This window comes from Dysidea avara, chromosome 9 (genome assembly GCF_963678975.1).
Source record: "Dysidea avara chromosome 9, odDysAvar1.4, whole genome shotgun sequence".
Classification (NCBI taxonomy): Eukaryota; Metazoa; Porifera; class Demospongiae; order Dictyoceratida; family Dysideidae; genus Dysidea; species Dysidea avara.
This window is the reverse complement of record NC_089280.1, coordinates 14,096,905-14,118,316: the sequence shown is the minus strand read 5'-3', so window position 1 is coordinate 14,118,316 and position 21,412 is coordinate 14,096,905. Positions and strand designations below refer to the sequence as shown.

The 21,412-nt window shown below is 38.2% G+C and overlaps 2 protein-coding genes and 1 long non-coding RNA gene across 8 annotated transcripts in view; 2 read left to right on the top strand and 1 right to left on the bottom strand.

The window, feature by feature from the left end:
- The window catches only part of LOC136267430 (uncharacterized), a 57,268-nt gene extending 48,405 nt beyond the window's left edge, over positions 1-8,863 (bottom strand). For all 6 annotated transcript variants that reach the window (XR_010706675.1, XR_010706677.1, XR_010706678.1 and 3 more), the window contains exon 1: positions 8,291-8,863. This is a non-coding gene — a long non-coding RNA (uncharacterized lncRNA). The remainder of the gene's footprint in view (positions 1-8,290) is intronic.
- A 45-nt stretch (positions 8,864-8,908) lies between these two features.
- LOC136266740 (uncharacterized) lies at positions 8,909-16,543 on the top strand. Its single transcript, XM_066061763.1, has 6 exons — positions 8,909-9,093; positions 12,922-14,281; positions 14,353-14,455; positions 15,855-15,998; positions 16,063-16,227; positions 16,373-16,543. Exons 1-6 carry the CDS (start codon positions 8,941-8,943, stop codon positions 16,485-16,487), a joined length of 2,040 nt encoding a protein of 679 aa, XP_065917835.1. The 5' UTR covers positions 8,909-8,940; the 3' UTR covers positions 16,488-16,543.
- A 1,051-nt stretch (positions 16,544-17,594) lies between these two features.
- LOC136267505 (collagen, type I, alpha 1a-like) lies at positions 17,595-20,506 on the top strand. Its single transcript, XM_066062673.1, has 6 exons — positions 17,595-17,632; positions 18,948-19,051; positions 19,127-19,184; positions 19,510-19,755; positions 20,028-20,228; positions 20,332-20,506. Exons 1-6 carry the CDS (start codon positions 17,595-17,597, stop codon positions 20,504-20,506), a joined length of 822 nt encoding a protein of 273 aa, XP_065918745.1.
- Positions 20,507-21,412: the final 906 nt, after the last annotated feature.

The following is a 21,412-nucleotide window of genomic DNA, read 5'->3' as shown; positions in this document are numbered from 1 at the left end:
ACAATTGAACATGAAATTTTTTACTACTGATGAGCTAATCAAATAATAGTTACCTTATGTGGTAAGCCCCAATAAGATCAAAATACTCTAGTATAAAATATATACCCAATAAAACAGTCAAACACTAATGAGTGCATATTATAATAATCAATTCACTGCCTGCATCTGTGTTTGTTGTATCTATGGGACATACTAAATAATAATGATACATTTTCCAGAATGACGTGAAGCAAACAATGGCATCAGACATATGAGGCTATAATTGCACTATAGTAAGTGAAGTTGCTGTTTTACTTTGTTCTTATAGTATGTCCTGCTCATTACACAGCTATACATACAGTGCACAATACCATGATAGAATAAATTTGTTACACAGTAGCTATTGAGTATTGAAGGAATGCATGGTGCAAAAATTGTGGTTTTTTAATTTTTTGGCCACTACAATTGAGTGCATAACTTTTCTTATCCTGATATAGGAGGCTTATTGTCAGTATTCAATATTAAAATAAATTAATGTGGCAGCTTTATTATAGTATTTATCAAGGATTTCATATGTACTAATTAATTAGCTTTAGCAGCAACATCTAGAGTAGTGTTGTTCCAGTTCTCAGTACTGGAACTAAAATAATTCCAGTTTCTGCCCTTTTTATTCCAGTTCCAGTTCTAGAACTAGAACTGGAACTGGAACAATAATTTTGCTTTTCTTAAGACTGGAACTGGAACTAGAACTATAATTTTACTTTCTTCAAAACTGGAACTAGAACTAGAACTATAAAGAAATTTTATCAAGTACTGGAACTAATACTGGAACTGGAATTGGTCATAACCATACAGTTTTGCCAATGAGATTGTATGTTCTTTACAAGACCAGAATTTTACAATCATGTATGCATGTGCTAAAACACTGCTTGAAACAACTGATTAGCTATAATATTAGAACAGAATGCAAAATGCTGGCTCAGTCGCATGTTATGTCTGGTTCAGTGTTTGATAATTACATGTAGCTACAAGTCTTTTAGTACCATCCTGTATAGTGTTAGGGTTATAGTTGTTAGTATAATAATGTTGATAACTACTATACAGTATTAGATACATACTATACAGTATTAGCTACATACTATACAGTATTAGCTACATATATGAAACAATTAAACCTGTAGTATATTAACTTATATAACCTAATAGTGAGTATCCATATTTCATTATGGGCTTTTGGTAATACTTAAGTTAAAATAAGTGTTGTTCTAGAATATCAAGTAAATGTCATGGCTCCTGAACTGGAACTAGAACTGTAATTCTAAAAATTATGGTTCCAGAACTGGAACTAGAACTGTAATTCTAAAGATTATGGTTCCAAAACTAGAACTGTAATAACTAGCTGATACTGGAACAACACTAATCTAGAGTCAATGCTTTACACAGATGCTGCATGCAAGCTTGAGGAGTAACAAAAGGCCACATGTCAAATTGCCAAGTGGCAGTATTTACAATGTCATGGTAGTGTGTTGACCAGCACGCCACACTGTGGATATATAGACAAGAAAGAAAATGTGATTTTCAAACATATGTAGCTTAGGAACTAATTTTGTTGCAAAGACGTTTGCCAGGCAGGGGAGCCCACATACCAAAGAAATCACCACAGCCATTTCTGATATACAAGCAGCCAAAAGCTTTGGTATTTTTCTTCATTTTTTCCTCTGCTTCATTTTTACATACACGTCCCAAAATGTGCCATGAAACACTCTGAAATTGGCACACTTAAAGGAGTTATTAAGTGAATCTCTTTGATCAAGATTCATGGAGTTATGACCAATTATTTGTGAAAATAAGATTAAACTTCTGTCATATGCTTACAAGGTAAACTGCTTTCGAGAAATCAGTTGAAAATTGGTCTAAAGCTAGACTAACCAATGTAGGAGTGCTTTTCGGTGGTTTGAAAGAAATCAAAATTAAGGCCATGAAGATACAATGCAAAAACCAACAGTGTGCAGATTAATTAGTTGCCATGCCTACAAGGCAATAAGATATGAGCTGGAAATTAATCATTGTAGAATAACCTTTCAGTTGTGTAGAAAAATTCACAATAAAAACACTGATATACTGCAAAAACCAACTAAATGTAACAAATGCTCAAAGGAGATATTCTAATAGTGCAGTCATCCTATCAGAACATTCAATAAGTAGCAAGTCATCCTGTGGAGGGTTTAGCTTGACCATGTAGAGAGTTCAGCTGCAAAAAAAGGCACCCGTAGAGAGTTCAGCTACACAACAAGTCAACCCAGATAGCTCAGTTAACAAGTCACCATGTAGAAGTTGAGCCACAACAAGTCACCCTGTAGAGAGATCACCTACAATCAGGTCACCATAAGTGTAGAGAGTTCGGCTGCAAACAAGTCAATGTCTAAATCATCATTAAAAATTTAACATCATCACCTTTCATTTCACATTTTTTATCACCCTGTTTTTTGGGGGGGCCACACCCCTTTTCACAGCTTGGCTGTTTTTATTTAGATACCACTTCTTTTTGAAATGCATATACCAAAGCATCCTTTTTAATTGTCTTCTTCTTTACTACAGGTAATAATATTTTTACAGATCCAACATGAACATACACAGACACAATTACAAATCCAAAATTAGTAATTTAGTGGAGATCAGATTCAGCTGGCACCACAGGATCAATGTGTTTGAACCACACATATATTTTGCCTTGTGCACATATGAGCCAACCCATACATGTATGGGATGCTCCATATACATAGTACATAGTAGGCACCGGCCGATTATGCTGGCATAGTTTAAAGCATAATAGGTGACCAAAAGCATCAAGCATAATGCCAGCATAATAGGGACGATGTTTGAAAAATTAATTAAATGCGCAATACGCATGCCTGAAAGAAAGCAAATATTCACTGCCAATAGTATTATTAGTGCATTTTATAATCAAAAACACGTAATATAACTTATTAAACCGTTTCTTTGTTGGTTATTCACACTTTGCAGAAATAAGATCGAGATACTCTAATAGAGCAGTCACTTGCAGTCAGGAAAGGCTGATATACTCTAATAAAACAGTCACTTCTAGAACATAATCTTGATTTTGAAAGCATAATTTTGAGCATAATAGGCTTAATTTTTGAGCAATGCTCAAAAGCATAATAGGTAAAATTTCGGGCATAATAGGCCGGTGCCTAGTACATAGTACGTAGATTACCTGTCCCATGTGCATGTTATAATGTGTATGGGGCCCTATACACAACACACACTGTGATTCCACATTCACATAACACTTATATATGGGCAGCTGGTACACGTATGAGACAATTGTAACTCCACGATTCCTTGCCCTGCCTCATGAATTTTGTTGCTGTTTGGTTTTTTCCAGAACAACCCTTGCCTACTACCACAACAGCACCAACTGAATGGAGTGTTGGTGCTTAAGCTGCTTTGTTTTATTACTGTTCCTTGTCAGGAAATTCTCCTGTCCATGTAGGGCTATAGCAATGATGTAGCTGCACTAGCCAGCCACACAAAATTAGCTATAGCAGTATTGCATTGTAAAGACCTTACAAAAGAGTGTGCAGACTCAGAAGAATGACCTGAGCCCATTGAAGTTCACTAGCTGTTGAGTAGTCAAGGTACAAGCAATGCAATTCAGTTTCTGCATATATAGCTTCATTGTCATCCCTTAATAATCTTAATTTTTTTAAGTGGAGATGTGAGTTGCACATGATATGGGGGGGTACTCACACTAAATTTGAAGGAAATCACCCCAGCCATTTTTGAGATAAGAGTGCACCACTAAAGTTTCACTGCTTTCTTTTTGTCATCCTACTTCTTCTTTTCATACACTTTACAAAATTAACACAAACATGTTATGCAATCAAGTTGATTCTTGGAATGCTTAAAGGAGGTCCAAAGAAAATTCCAGTACCAAGTTTCATGTGAATCCAATAGCTACATCCATAGTTGCGACTGACTGTTCTCATAAAAAAAATTATTGATTTGTTGCCGGAATGAGTTCAAAATTTACTTGTACATTGATTAATCATCTTAGGGATATTTTTAGTGGTTTGAAAGAAATTGAGATAAAGGCCATGGAGATATAATGTGAATCCAAACTTGTGCAACAATTGTGTGATCGAGTGTAGTTAATAAAAGTGATTAATTGTCATGCCAACCAAGCAAACCGCTTAGGGAAAAGAGCTGAAAATTGACTGTCATAGAAAGGCCTTTCAGTGGTCAAAAAATTACATTAAAACTCATTGAGCTATAGCATGACAACCTAATTGATGTAACAAGTGCGTGGTCGAGATCTATTCTAATAGTGCAGTCACCCTATTAGAGCATTCAGCTATATAACAAGTCACCCTAAGGAGTGTTCAGCTACACAACAAGTCATTCTGTAGAGCATTCAGGAAGGACTAGAATTTGTATACCTATTGTATAGCCTAAATATTTCGAAGGGGACATTGTTCTTTTTTGAGATTTGGGGATTAACAGTAAAATTTTATCCTAATTTAGACCTCCATATATTACACTTGGGATTGTTACACAAAAATTATTTTTACATTGCTCAACCTTGAAAATATTTCCCCTTGAAATATATTAAGGCTATACAGTAGCTACTTGTAACCATTAACTATATAACAGAACACCACATATAATACTGTAGTATGGGGTCTATGGACTATTATAAATATGCGGTAGTCATTATGAAACTTGAATCCATGAGTGATGAGCTAAATTACTTAATTGCTGCAGCAACTTTGAAATTGATATAGCTATACTAGGTATATGTAGTACGCCTGAAAGAAATCAAGCCACACAGTAGTGTGTCGTGCGGCCAAGAAAGTTGGCACACCACACCATAAGTATACTGACAGGAAGAAAGAAAACAGCTTTTTCATGCGTGCATAACTCCATGGCTCCTTCTCCAAAGCACATCAGTTTTGCATTATAGCTGTTTGCCAGGTAGGGTAGGCCACACAGCAACTTTGATTAAATTTGCAACAACCATTTGCAAGATATGGGCGTTCAAAGTTTGTTTAAATTTCTTTGTTTTTTTTTTCTTATGCTGTACGGGGGGCTACGGGGGCTTCAATTTATTTTCGCACACTTTGCAAAAATTGCTATAAAATGCCAACGTGTAATTTAATTGCATCGATCTTTGGTACAAATGAAGAGCATGCAATGGTGGATTCATGTACCAAGTTTGCTGTGAATCTGAGGGATATCGAAGGAGTTATGAGCATTTGTTCCATAGAACTGATCAAATTTCTGTCACGGCTACAGGGTAAACTGAGTATAGGAATAACTTGAGTGTACATAGGAAATTGGTGTGTAGATAGGCTGATCATCATAGCAGTGCCTTTTGATAGTTTGAATAGCTATAGAGTTACAGCAACAAAGTTATAAAGCATAAACCAAACAAGTGTAAAATTGCGGGATCGAGATACTCTAATAGAGCAGTCACCACTGGGTAAAGAAGGTGTACAAAAAATGTCAAAAAACCCTTACCAGAGTTCAAACCAGGGACCTCCATACCTAACACTTGTATCCTTAACTGCTGAACCACTGCTACCTTGGCTGATCACCTCACTTAATTTCTGCTTTATAAATGAAATTTCTAGTTTAAATCTGCTTATAATCAAACATTTGTAGTTTCATAGACCTATCAATAGAAGTACTAGATTGCTCTAGAACATTCTATGTATGTTCTATTAGAAGTCCCCCAAAAAATGTGCACTCTATTATTAGAGTATTACAATAATATTAAAAAAATTAAATCATGCAATGCAATACATTTATAAGTTGGTCTTCAATAAACATCATTGTGTCTGTATCGAAAAGAAGAAATGTGAGTAAAAATAAACCTCAAAGTTAGCCATAGGCTGGTTTTGGGGACTTATAAAGTACAAAAAGAAGTGAAATCCACACAAAAACAGTCAAGCTGTGAAAAAATGGCACGGCTTTAAAATGCCTGGGTGAAAAAAGTTGTGAAATCAAAGGTGGTGGCCCAAGAAATCGCTGCAATGATGTTTATGCTTAAAAAAATTAATAATGGCTGTGTGGTGGCCAAGAAATGGCTGCAATGATGTTAATGCTAATAAATTTTAACAATGCACACAGCCATTATTAAAATTTTTTAGCATAAACATCATTGCAGCCATTTCTTGGCCGCCACCTTTGATTTCACAACTTTTTCACCCAGGCTTTTCAGGCCGCACAATTTTTCCACAGCTTGGCTGTTTTTGTGTGGATAATATTTTATACTATTCCAATGTAAAATACACTCAAGACTACTCTTAATAACTATGGATTGTGAGCGTAACAAGTGGAGGATCCTGAGCCAATCTACTAAACTGCAAACCAGTAGAAAATGGAAGGAAGTCTACATCTGTCCCAACCTCACTGCTAAGGAGAGAGAACTGAACAAAAAAAAACTCCGGGATGGACTGAAACTCTGAAAGGCTAACAGGGAGAAAAACTTTATGATTAAACGTGGCCAGATAGTTGTTCGCCGTGCTGCTTCGTCACCTGAAAGCAGCACCTCTGATAGACTAGATAATGAAATAAACTCTCACCCACTTGTTGTAAATAGAATTGAGTACCCTGTCCCTAGTAGTGATAAGATTCCAAATTCAAGTCACACCAATGATTCCTTCAACTCATAATCCTACCATATGTGAATTACGTGTGGTAAATATAAACTTGTAATCTATTATGAATAAGAAGGTAGACCTTCAAGAGTTTATCTACAGTCACAAGTCACATATCATAGTGGGCACTGAAACCTGGCTCTCTACCAGTGTCAGTGATTATGAAGTTATACCTGCTGAATGGAATTGTAATGTTTATTGAAAGGACAGACCAGATGGCTATGGTGGTGTTATGATAGCCATTTCTAAACTAATACCCTCCTATGAAATGACAGCCTTACAAACTGAGTGTGAACTCCTGTGGATACAGGTTGTTGTAGGTAATGGTAACGTAGGCGCATATTATAGACCACATATTGACGATCAGCAATCAATCGATAAGTTAAACCTTTCATTGCAAAAGTTTCATGAGACGACAACAGATGGTAAAATTTGGCTACTTGGTGATTTAAATGCACCCTGCATTGACTGGGAATCTATGTAAACAGGACACATGTTGATACCCACTCTGATGTAATGCAGGAACATGGAATAGAACAAATAGTTAACCAACGTACCAACCTGACACCAAAATATACTTGATCTGTTTTTCCTGGATCACCCCAATGATAATTATACTGTTGACATCTTACCTGGCCTTGGTGATCATGATGTTGTTTGCATAGATATCCAAGTGAAACACAAAATAAACAAGCAGAGCCATAGAGAAATCTACCTGTATCGTAGAGCCGACTGGGATTCTATAAAGCAAGATATAATTTTCTTAATGAATAGTCCTGATTTTAGCTCTCCTAATAACAGATCCATAGACGAGCTCTGGATGAAATTCAAGGATACTGTTTTACACAGTATGAGGTCACATATACCACACAAGTTTACCAGAACACATTGTGACTTGCCATGGCAAACCTCTACTGTAAGAAAACAAATAAAAAAAATGTAACTGACTAGATGCTCACATTTCTAAACTTATTACAGAAGATGGAACCTCTTTAATAAACTCAAAGAAATTTTGGAGTTTTATTAAGAAGCTGAAGAAGGATAATAATGGAGTACAGGCTCATAAAGATAATAATAAAGTTATTACTAATTGCCTCACCAGAGCAGCTCTCAGAAGTTTCAATGGCCTTACAGGTGTCAGTTACAGCAGGGTGGTCCTTTTGGTTTTCCTCAGTCTCCATGGCTATGTGCCAGCTAGGCTAGAATCAATAAATCAAGGCCTCGATCAAAAAGAATGAACAAATAAGGAATTCAGTTATACTTGCTATGAGCAACCATACGAGCAGTTCAGCAGACATTTGCAGCATGCTTTGCTATCTGCCGAGGAAGTTCAGTAAACTCGCACTGAATAACGTTGATCATGCAAACAAATACATTTCTTGCTAGTGTGGGGGTTACTCAGGCTCATCAAATAATGACAATAATATAATGGCAGCCATCAAAGCAGGTGCTCAGGTGTGATACATGTGGAGGATGGGAAACTACATTACATTCTTTGGAGTGGTCTTACATTATAGACCGCACACAAATACATTGATGTGCTACCTGTGAACACACATCACCATTGTGATACAGGCAAAAGAAATGAGATAGCTATAAAGGTGTTTAGGTAAGTCAAGTATGTGTACCTTAATTATAATGATAGTGTCGAATTCATCACCAGGCACACATTTTTCAAATCATTGATGATCATGTGTAATCACATTTTCCATGTTCTTGTCGATGATAACTTCTGAACAAATCGTTTCACTACATCGCATGTGAAGTGGTCACATTTGAGCTGCATGACTATACCAGGTGATGGTGAAGAGAGAATATAACTTCCGATCCGAGTCTTGAAGGTATTCAATTCAGCTAAAAAAACTCTCAGCTAACAATATGTGGACCTCACTGAACCAACTGCTCTAGTATTACATCAAAATTTAAATGCGTTATGGATGGACATTATAACACTGACGGAAACATCTCCTGAGACACTAGTACTATTAAGTCATGTAAGTACTTTCTTCATCAAAACTCAGTGATCACATTTTAATATTATAGCGACCATTGTAGTCTAGCAGAGTTTAGGATAGTTACGAGCGATTTAACATACATCGGTTCAAAGTGGCCACTCCATCTCGTTTCTCCAACCATAGATATTATATACTACGCTCCAACATACTGACATAGATGTCATAGATCTGATTGCTCCGCGTTCGTAAGTATACGTACGTGTACAGGAATATAAGGCAACCGGTGATTTCCCTAAATTCCAAATTAATGCGCACTAAGGAAGATGGCTAAATCACAAGTAAAAATTATCCGTAAGAAGACAAAGTACATCGATCCTAAAGGCGAGGGACCAAAAAAGGATCCAGTTAAGACGATAGCTCTTGTTGTTTTACCACAACAAAGGCCATTCCACAAATATCTTTCTGAGGAATTACGGGTAAAGTTGTACATGTGACTGCTGCAATAGTGTTTGAATGCTATGACAGATGTGTTGTGCAGCTTGCATTAGCTCAGAATACACTACAGGTAGTTAGTCTCCCATGGCCAGATCATTTTTTTTCCGTGTATTGGGTGGGGGCAAAAGCGTCTGGTGCAACTCCAATAGCTGTTTACTTCTGAGTCGTCCCCAGACACTGGGGACACTAATTGGATTAGATTGGGCACAAAGGGAGGCGTGAATGATGTGACGGAGTCATGGCTTGGTTGTGAGTCTTGTTAAACGATGAGGACGACTTTCAAGGCACTATAAAAGAGATGCCAGAGCAAATTATTAGGATAAACAGGTCGAAGCCAATCTCGAGTAGAAGCACGGATATTGTCACGTCATCATTGGCTTACTGACGTCATTCGCGCCTCTTTGCGGCCAATCTGATTCAATTAGTGTTCCCAATGTCTAGGGACAGCTCAGAAGTACACAGCTATTGGAGTTGCACCAGACCCACCCAATACACAGAAAAGACGGTCTGGCCACGCAAGACTAACAGGTAGTCTTGCATAGCCAGACCGCTTTTTTTTCTTTTGCTGAGGGGATGGGGAAAAAAAAGCGGTCTGGCAATGCGAGACTACACTACAAGTGTGTACAGGTGGCAAATTATAAGGCTGAGGCTATTGACACTGATCGTCGGTGTCAAAAAGTGCCATCTGAAGCTATTGACACCGGCCAGCAAAAACACTTAGACAAAAAATGTAGAAAAAAATGCCATTAGTATGCTGTAGTCCACCATGCTAACCATTTAACTACCAGAGCCAGCTACCAACTTCTGTTCTTTTTTACCTTATAAAGGTGAGTCGAAAAGGATGCTATATTTAAGAATACCATGCAGTGAAGAAGAAACCAAGGCTGAACCCGACCCTAATGCTAACACTGAAGTTTACCTGTTTAGCATAATAATGTGTTTCACTGTCTATGAAGGTAAGTTTTTGGTGAGTTTGAGGCAGCCTGGCTGTGTGCTTTGCTCCCTCCAACCCTAGCTCACCTTGAACTCACAAAAAACTTACCTTCATACAACTAGTGTGTTTGATGCTTGAGTTGCTTGGTGGACGTCAGTGTCAACAGCTTTTAGAGGTGCCTACTGACACCAACAATTGGTGTCAATAGCCCATTTATTGACCCCAATGATCGGTGTCAATAGCCACTGCAATTTAATAAACAAGGAGGTGGCACTCCAATATATCCTGTACCCCAGTCTTCGTTGTTGAAAAATAAGTCTTGACTCTTGAAATACATTCATCCTGTATTTCTAAAAGTATTGATTGTGCTTGTCCTTTGACCAAATTCACACTTTCAAAGTAGATGTTGTGCCAGTTCTGTATTTTATAATTATATCCTAATGGTACTTGCACCGTATTCACACTATCTAACCTGGGTACATTACGGCATGGTTCAAAATGAATTGATTGTTCCATGCCAAACTGTGTTAGCCCAGTATGACAAGACAAGGTGGGCTAGTATGGCTTGGCCCTGGATAAGGGTGCACTGTGAATGTATTCTGAGACACTCTTAACAATTATTTTGCTTTTGTTGTACCTCGCTAGGATATTTACTCAAGCATTCTAACTTGTGGACATGCCATTTTTCTGGTAGAGTCCACAAACAGTTATGCTCTGGAAATGCATTGGTATGCCTGGCAAAAAGGATCACCCATTAACTTACACATGATGGCCATAACATTATATGTTATTATTATTTACGTGTGCATTATTGAGCTAGTGTCAGATGCAGTAGTGAATTAGAGCCAACCCAAGTTTAATAATTAACTACATTCAGGATAGTGTCAACAGGTTGTAGCCAGACCAACTTCTTTCTTTTGTATGTGGGTAGGAAGAATACTGTGTAGCCTTTCACTGCTCTACCATGAATGCTGATTGGTGAAGCATTTCTCTTTTCAACCATGGTGTGACTATCATACTACATGTAGCTCAGTAGTAAATGGCTTCACAAATCACCACTCACTGTAGAGCAGTGAGATGTGGTATGATGAGAAACTATGATGGAAAGAAAAGTTGATGAATCATTTGGGAATCAACATTTTTTGACGAAAATAATTTTAAAAGTAATCATAGATCTAACCACGTACTTTTAAAGGGCGCTTTGACAAATTAAAAATTGACAAATTTAACTGACTTGTCAAATTCGTCAACTTCTTCTTTGGTCTGTATTAGGGTGACTGTTCTGTTAGAGTATTTTGATCTTGATGTTTATATAATGGATACCAGGATCAGGTGACCTCCTTAGGGTTCTCAACAAAGTGATGCCCAAAACAAAATACCCCCCCCCCCCCTTCCTGTCAGTGTCCCTGATTACATATAGCTGAAATACTATTGCGTTCAGTTCTCTGATGAACTGAAAGTATATGGAATGCACAGGCCAGGTGCAATTCATGTAATGCAAAATGCTCAAACACTCAAGCAATCAGTTGTATGTTTCACCCGTTAAAACCAAAGAACAATATGAGAAGTGCTTCTGCAATCAAACTTGTCACTTGGACTATGGAAATTACAACAGAATGTGCACCCCAACTATCAAATGCGACATAACCATCCAGCTATATTTCATCCTTGCCAGCGAAAACCAGTATGAGAAGTGGCTCTCGATCCAGTCACATTGCAGAAATTAAAACCATGATGTGCATTACCACAAATCAACAGCTACGCGCATCAGTAGTGGAAAGGAAATAGGAGGAAAAGGTAAGCTCGTGATGCATGCATTATAGCTGCTGTGGTTAACAAAAAGGCAGGTCTCAGGCGAAGCAATGTTGAACAGTGAAGAAATCAAAGCCTGTAGCTTTAATAGCTTTATCCATAGGCTTGGCTGAAATCATCAGTTAGTTAGCTAGATTAATAAGTCAGATAGTAGAAATTTTAGTTAAAACTTGTTATTAAAATGGTTTGGGATTGCTTTGAAACATTTGTGGACTTGTTAACCAATGCTGCCAAGTTGTTATGAAGGAAAACTTAGGCTGCTTTTTGGGTGGGAATTAGTAAAACGCGGAATACGTAATTGCGGAATAAAGAAATAAGCAAAACTTATTTTTTGCAGATTGTACAAATAGTTATATGCTCTATAGTAATTTTACTTTATTTACCTTGTAACAGCTCTGCATGGCACACCATGGCGATGGATAGAACAGTAGCTGGCGAGCATTAAATTTGACGAACACACAACCATACACCCTAGAACGATCTACCTTCGCTAAACTTACTTACCTACACTCTTGATTCAAACCTGAAGAGTTTTGAAATCCATTTAAAGACACACAACCACTGGACTTCCCTACTGAACTCTAGTGTGACTCTAATAAATTTGGTCGTATGCGCATGAAGGGCAGCTAGTTTAACCTAAGAATGGAACTAGGTCTTGGTGTTTTGTAGCTATATCAACTAAGGAGTATAGATAAGTAAGTTTAGCGAAGGTAGATCGTTCTAGAGTGATTGGTTGTGTGCTTGTCCCATTTAATGCTCTCCCAGCTGCGGTTTATCCATCGCCGTGGCGTGCCATGCAGATCTGTTGCAAGGTGTAAATAAAGTATGATAGCTATAAAGCATGTAACTATTTGTACAATCTGCAAAAGATAAGTTTTGCTTATTTCGTTATTCCGCAATTCCGTTATTCCGTATTCCGCGTTTTACTAATTCCCTTTTTGGGTGATAATTTTGAGCAAGAAAGCCCAAACCTCCATGATTCCTACTATACAGTACTACCATACTGTATGATGGTGTAATATTGTATAGTCTTTATTCACCCTTTATGTACATATACGTGTAGGAAGCCTATTTGTCTGGTGAAGTCAAAAATATGAAGGCCTTTTTTGATTACCTGTCATCTACATGTATCACATCTGGAGCATTAGATGTTGATGTATACTACCACGTTATGGGAATGTCAAGATTCTTTTACTTACATTGGAAAGGTGGCTTTAAGATGGAAGACAGTTTAGAGGCTCACGAACTGTTCTTTAATGGAGGAATGATTGATGCTTTGTTCACTGTGCTGACCACATCTGTTGCTAACTTTGAAAAACTACAAGGAAAGAACAAAGCTCTTCCTTACCTTACAGCTGACATATTACAAGATATTACGGGTAGCCAGAATCAAGCATCTAAGAAGATTTGTGATTCAATATGTGCCAATCACACTACAGAGCTGAATGAGATTATTTACGATAAATTCCTTTGTTTGAAGTTTACTGTAATGGAGCATATGACATCACTATTGTTGGTGACTAATTTGTTTGTTTTTAAATCTGGGTTCGAATGGTTTATGTCCAGAAATTGTTCCTATCTTTTAAATATAGCTTGTACGCACTCGTTTCATCTTGGCTGTCTTCTCAAAGAGACCTGTATTTTTAATAAACTGCCACGCAAGTTTGAAAAGGCCATAATTCAAGCTCATGCTGATATCAAGGACAACATTGATCTAGCCATTAATACTATAGAAGGAAAGAAGGCTAGTTTTGCGCACATGTACACCAGGAGTTTTGATACTGCCTGTGGCCTGAACAGATTTGAAGAGTTGTGTGCTCTCTACTACAATCATAAATTTTTCAGCAATCTTGTTGCAAGGATGCTTCATTTCTGTCCCGGATGTAGTATGTATCCAGGAAGAGACCACCAAGGACTGCAAGCATTAACGTATGCTACTGCCCACCTTATCCATCTGGAGAAAGGCCAGAATTTATTACTAGACACTTTGCCACTTAAGGATAGAGTTCCATTGCCTGCTATACAAACTCTTCAGCATGTTCATGTGCCGTTGAAGGAGCCAAAGTTGTCAAAAGTTAGTGTGTTGGGTGTTATCGGTTGTCATGCACTGACTAGTGTTGAAGAACCATTCCCCTGCACTGAAGCACGAGAGATCATTTCCATTTTGTTAACAAACAGGAGGAAGTATGCTGTAGTGCAGAGCATTGGAAGTGAAGTACTAGACATTGCACATGCAGCTTGTGTCGTCAAATCAGATACTTTAATTTACAATAAAAAGTACATTGAGGCTTTACTGGAATGTGGTGGTTTTATATACTCATATCATCCATGTATGCGTTACCCACCTTATGATCTATTAATGCATCGTCATATGTACGATCGATACATGCCTCGGATGCCACGTCGTCTTATGGAGGAATTGGGTATGTTCAATAAGTGTGTCGTGTTTGTGTGCACGCATGTGTGCATGCATGTTATAATGGAGTTGTTATAGGAGAAAAAGGAATTCTAGAAAGTTCATTGGAGGCTGCCTTCCTTTGTTGCAAGTTCCGTTATGAATCAAAACTTGGGCCACTTGAACTAAACAGAAACCAGCTGTAAGTAATCATACCAAGTCTATTAATATTTTGTGCAGCAACACCATGGTTGTATGCCCACAGCTGGCTACTTTGCAAATGCTAGTTTTCTGAAAAAATCATGTCTCTCTATCCATGAATGTTTGTACCTAAAAACTATCAGGCAAACCAAAACTATGAGTCTGTGTGCATCAGTATGCTTGCAAGTTTGCTAAAGATATAAAGCTTGTTATTTTTTGCTTTTAAGGGTGTATGATACATCTTTGAAAATGTTCTCCAACTTGTCTGTCAACAGGTGGCAAAGTATTTGAGAAAATGCTTTGTACTGAAGTGTAACTGTGAGAACTAAAAATGTAACATAAAACCAGCTGAGAAGGCACTTCTCTCAACAATAATTATTGGAGGCCCAATACACTGAGACCTTCATTATCTTGAGTTCCAGACATTGGTGTGTTAGCTTAGTTTGTTTGGATAAATATAGAGCTCTGTTAATACTCTAATAGAATGCTCATTGCTGCTGTTTGGATAATCGAATTGCAGTTACTTGCCATACACTTCTAGGAAGTAATGACTTAAATGGGCTATATGGATACTATTATGCAATGATCCATTTTACAACAACAGGGCATATGGGCACAAACTACATTACATCACTCTACAGGTCATATCTCAGTATTGGAACAGAATATTTACATTCTGTAACTTGCATCATAAAGCCAATTAAATGCTTGTTAAGAGCTGAAATTACATTGCCATAGTGTAGTGGTACTGTATAAAGGTTGTGAGTGATGGAAGTTTGAAAAAGTAGGCAAAGTGCCCACATGCCCTATTTTTGTAGGCCCAGTCACAGTTATCATTCATTGTAAACATGTAGAGTGAGTACTTATCAGGACATTCCAGGCCTTGCGTAGGAACTAGGGAGGTCGTTTCAATACTATTGCAGGGCAGTGAAAGCAATATGGGCCTTAGAATAGACTTTTAAAAGATTAGACAAGTGCTCAATAAATGAGAGAACAATCTTCAAACCAGCTGTGACTGAACAGATGAGGAATAATTAACGCTATACAACAACTTGTGTTAATGTATCACAACCAGGCAGGTTAAAACTGTGCATGATGTTAGGCTTTATTTCAAACTGCTTTGTGTGCTGAACAAAAGTATCAAACCTTATTAATCGCTTTGTCATGATATTAGACAGTTTGTACCACCCAAAGCTAGCTCACCTGCAATCATTGTACAAAGAGAGAGAAACAAAGCTAAATGCCATTTTAGTAGTGCATATGTTCATGATATTGATGTGGTTTTGTTATGAATATTTCACGATATGTCATAAACAGCTTTATGATGAAAAGAATCTGCATGTATAGCCTCTTAACAATTTACTAATTATAGTTTTTCAATATGTATTTTGTTTTTAAAGGAGAGCTGAGAAGATATATGTGAGAGTAAAGAAATACTTGGATACAGAGACTCTTGAAAGCTTCAGGAAATGTGAACTGTTGTTGAATAAGGCTTTGGCTATATGTCCCCTACACGCAGCTGCAAAACTGTCTGCATATTATTTGTAAGCAACTATTTCTCAGCCTTTTATTTTGTGTGTATGATGGTAGCTTGCTTATACTTTTTAGAGATCGAGCTTACTGTCGAATAAAACTGGGGCAGTTGACAAAAGCCGTTCATGACTGTAACAGGGCACTCATGTTGGCTCCGAAGGAGTTTGAGAGGGTACAGTGGATGAGGTTTAAAGCTCTGTATGCACTGTCAATATTTTATCCTGCCTGGGTTGATCTATGGTAAGTTTTTTTTTGTTAAGGGTGAACTGTGTATTGTATTGTAAATAAATGTATGTTTGTGAAAGACTTTGAAATAGATTAAACCTTGCCTACATTTGTGGTACCTAACATACATGGATGCATTTTTGTTTTTGTATGCCTATAGGTGCCTCAAGGATGCTTTTATGAACCATCCTCCACCATTCTTTGATGAATACAAGAGTTACTTGAAGAAGTTGGAGTACAGGCTAAACCTGTACAAGCACAGCTGCCCATTGTAGACCAATATTACTTTTTGCTATGTCATTTTAAATTATGAATTGTATAAAGTATTTTACTAATTGAGCCCCACACTATAGAGAGCTGGTTTTGGAGGCATTCTTTGTTTGGCCATACTATTGAAAGTGACTGGTAAAATTTATATAATAAAATTTGGTAGACGTAACTTATAAGTTCTTCAACATTTCAATCTTGCACCCCACACAATAGAGAACCATTAAATAAGTAGTACATTGTTTGTGCAACATGTTAGCTTTTAGTCTCATACAACCAGTCATATTACACAGAGATCTATGTGGGAATCCATAGCAAGATGTGTACTTAAAACCAACTACCAAATTATCAACACCCAATGTGGAAACTGTAATTGGTGTTAGACCATATTAACTAATTAATTTCTCATTCCAGTCTGCTGCATCACCATTTTTCTTACCCCAGCAAGGATTTTTTGTACTACTGGAGGCCAATTTACACTTTCATAGTTAGTGCCTTGCTATAGAGCACTTTAACAAAAGTGCATTTTGAGTCTTAGCTAGCTAATTCAGCCATCTAGTTAGTAAAAAGTCTGCACTGCTATTTTGAGTACAGGAGGATGAGAAACAAATAATTAAGTTTATGTGGCCTATCAACGGTATTGTATGGATTATGCTTCTAGCATTTGTCAAATCCCCTGTATTTCCCCACCCTGGGGAGGTGAAGGCATATGACATTGATAAGTACATGAAATTCGTCACTGAACTTTTAATTTTTCAAAGCATCCATATAAGAACAAGTGTATAGTTCTTGCTCATGCATCAATACTGATGAAATGTGGATTTGTCAACCTCCAAAATTTCCTGAAGGAAAGTCAAATTGTAGCTTTTCATTGGTGGGGACTATATATGTCAAGTCAATAAGTCTAAGTCCTTGAAATTAGGTTAGGTAATCCTAAGGCTGCAGCACATGTTGCTGTAGACCTTCAGTGCAGGTCACTGTAAAGTGTTACTAACTAATAATAAAATAATAATATGAAGTTGCATTTCACATAATATTCAGTAGCTTGAAAATTATCTATGAAAAGCGATGAACTTATTCAATGGATTTTGTCTGATGGATAATTTCATTAAGTCATGATTTCTGGTGTTTATCCTGTGAAAATGCAAATTCAGTAAATTTCCATAATCACTGAGAAAAGCAACCAATGAAAACTTGACTTTTCGCACTGAGGGATTTTCATTCCCCCTGGATATACTTGAGTATCTCCCAGTATTTGGATAGACAATAGCTATATGATAGCTACCCGGCTACCCCTATGGATTCTACTTCTGCTCAGGCTTTCTCCATTTTTTCCCCTATATGCTGTTAGCAATTGTGCATGATTTCTAAATTCACAGAATCATGCACAGCCCAATAAAAAGTGGCTTGCAAGTCTTATCCAATCCCAGTTTGGTTTTCTCAGCTGGTGCAAAGATTGCATGGAAATGTCCCTTTTTTGCTTGTCATTTCTTCCTGTGAGGGGGTGCACCATGACCAGGGTAGTAAGTAGCTATATAAAGCAAGGTGTTTGCAGCATCCCCCCCAGAAGTATATTAGCTATATTTTACATGTTTCAGGACTGAAATATTTGAAAGTAGTTTTATGCACAAAATATCTAAATCACAGTAATAAATAGTGTGTTTACATTGATCAAGAGCTGCATGTAGGGGTCAGACAGTCTAATTAATGGATGAGTCAATTCACAGTAATGTGACTTCAGTTAGATTCAGTAAGATCAACATACAAACCCGGGACCAAATTCTACATAGCTATACATCACATAACTATACAGTATTAAATTCAATTGCATACTCATGATTTGATGCTGCAATGCAAGTTTTCATACTCTGGAGTCTGGATTCTGTATGGTATTTACTGGCATGTTCTAAAAGTATCCGGGTTAGTTCCTCATATAAAAGTCACGAAATACGTAGGATAAGTATTTATAAATACAAAGAAATCGTATTGTTGATGCCTCTTATGTTCTAATGGTTCTGCTGGTTCTAGTAGTTCTAATGGTTCTGCTGGTTCCAGTGGTTCTGCTGGTTCTCATGGTTCTACTGGTTCTGTAGTTCCCGTGGTTCTCATGGTTCTGCTGGTTCTAGTGGTTCTGCTGGTTCTAGTGGTTCTGCTGGTTCTAGTGGTTCTGCTGGTTCTAGTAGTTCTGCTGGTTCTAATGGTACTGCTGGTTCTGCTGGTTCCAGTAGTTCTGCTGGTTCTTGTGGTTCTCATGGTTCTAGTGGTTCCAATGGTTCTGCTGGTTCTGTAGTTCCCGTGGTTCTGCTGGTTCCAGTGGTTCTAATGGTTCTGCTAGTTCTAATGGTTCTGCTGGTTCCAGTGGTTCTGCTGGTTCTCGTGATTCTACTGGTTCTGTAGTTCCCATGGTTCTCATGGTTCTGCTGGTTCCAGTGGTTCTGCTGGTTCTAATGGTTCTACTGGTTCTGTAGTTCCCTTGGTTCTCATGGTTCTACTAGTTCTACTGGTTCTAGTGGTTCTGCTGGTTCCAGTGGTTCTGCTGGTTCTGCTGGTTCTCATGGTTCTGCTGGTTCTAGTGGTTCTGCTGGTTCTTGTGGTTCTGCTGGTTTCAATGGTTCTAGTGGTTCCAGTGGTTCTGCTGGTTCTGTAGTTCCCGTGGTTCTCATGGTTCTGCTGGTTCCAGTGGTTCTAATGGTTCTACTGGTTCTGTAGTTCCCGTGGTTCTCATGCTTCTACTGGTTCTAGTGGTTCTGCTGGTTCTAATGGTTCTGCTGGTTCTCATGGTTCTGCTGGTTCTAGTGGTTCCGCTGGTTCCAGTGGTTCTGCTGGTTCTCATGGTTCTGTGGTTCTCATGGTTCTGCTGGTTCCAGTGGTTCTGCTGGTTCTAGTAGTTCTAATGGTTCTGCTGGTTCCAGTGGTTCTGCTGGTTCTCGTGGTTCTAATGGTTCTACTGGTTCTGTAGTTCCCGTGGTTCTCATGGTTCTGCTGGTTCCAGTGGTTCTGCTGGTTCTAATGGTTCTACTGGTTCTGTAGTTCCCTTGGTTCTCATGGTTCTACTAGTTCTACTGGTTCTAGTGGTTCTGCTGGTTCCAGTGGTTCTGCTGGTTCTAATGGTTCTCATGGTTCTGCTGGCTCTAGTGGTTCTGCTGGTTTCAATGGTTCTCCTGGTTCTAGTGGTTCTAATGGTTATACTGGTTCCAGTGGTTCTGCTGGTTCTGTAGTTCCCGTGGTTCTCATGGTTCTGCTGGTTCCAGTGGTTCTAATGGTTCTACTGGTTCTGTAGTTCCCGTGGTTCTCATGCTTCTACTGGTTCTAGTGGTTCTGCTGGTTCTAATGGTTCTGCTGGTTCTCATGGTTCTGCTGGTTCTAGTGGTTCCGCTCGTTCCAGTGGTTCTGCTGGTTCTCATGGTTCTGTTGGTTCTAATGGTTCTGTGGTTCTCATGGTTCTGCTGGTTCCAGTGGTTCTGCTGGTTCTAGTAGTTCTAATGGTTCTGCTGATTCCAGTGGTTCTGCTGGTTCTCATGGTTCTAATGGTTCTACTGGTTCTGTAGTTCCCGTGGTTCTCATGGTTCTACTAGTTCTACTGGTTCTACTGGTTCTAGTGGTTCTGCTGGTTCCAGTGGTTCTGCTGGTTCTAATGGTTCTGCTGGTTCTCATGGTTCTGCTGGTTCTAGTGGTTCCGCTGGTTCTGCTGGTTCTCATGGTTCTGCTGGTTCTAATGGTTCTGTAGTTCCTGTGGTTCTCATGGTTCTGCTGGTTCCAGTGGTTCTGCTGGTTCTAGTAGTTCTAATGGTTCTGCTGATTCCAGTGGTTCTGCTGGTTCTCGTGGTTCTAATGGTTCTACTGGTTCTGTAGTTCCCGTGGTTCTCATGCTTCTACTGGTTCTAGTGGTTCTGCTGGTTCCAGTGGTTCTGCTGGTTCTGCTGGTTCTCATGGTTCTGCTGGTTCTAGTGGTTCTGCTGGTTTCAATGGTTCTCCTGGTTCTAGTGGTTCTAATGGTTCCAGGTTCTCATGGTTCTGCTGGTTCTAGTAGTTTGCAACAATCATCTACATAGACAGTTTTTAATTGATCTTTTGGTCTTTCAGCCAAAGCTTGTAACAGTACAGTCACCTCAGCAAAATATGTTCCTTGCCATGTTAAAAGCTGCCCCTGATCATTTAAAACTAAAAATGCTGAATCATACTCACTAATCCATTTTTTGTCTTCTCTGGTGTAACCAATGTTGGATGCAATTTTGAAAGTATGATCAAAGCTAATACTATTACCTATAGGCATGTTCGCCATTTCTTGTAAATATGTGTTTTCATGCCACAAGAAACCAACAAAAAAACATTTAGCCAACATGTTGTTACTTGGTGTATTCGACATAGGAGACTTCCAAAAGTCACCATCATCACTTACAACAGAAAGCAAATCCTGTTTTTTACAAAATTGTCCCCAGCATTTTTCTATAATCATCAACTCCATGTTATAGAAATTAATCCCTCTTCGGCAAAGCGTTGTACACATATCAGAAACTCCTTTGTAAAACCAGTTTGATGGGATAATATGAATGGTATCATCATCCTGGGTAACAGCTCAAGAATACTTTCATCATGGGCTAAAACATTATGTCTTTGATTACAGGTATACACAGCACTTACAAGGTACACTACAGTATGTCACTAATGAATTACATGTGGCTGTTTGGCTGCATTGGAATCATCCATCTAATAGGTGGTACTCATTAAATTTCCACACTGATTACACTTAAGCACATTTGGACCCAAGACCTTTGAATGTATAAGGAAAGGATTCCACAGAATTACTGCAGGTAAATCTACTTTATCAGCGTGAAAAGGTGGATAAACAATTTCATGAAAACCTATACCTGTAGTAAGGTTTAACTGATGAACAATAAGTTATGTAACAAAGATATTTCATTACCTTGCTTAG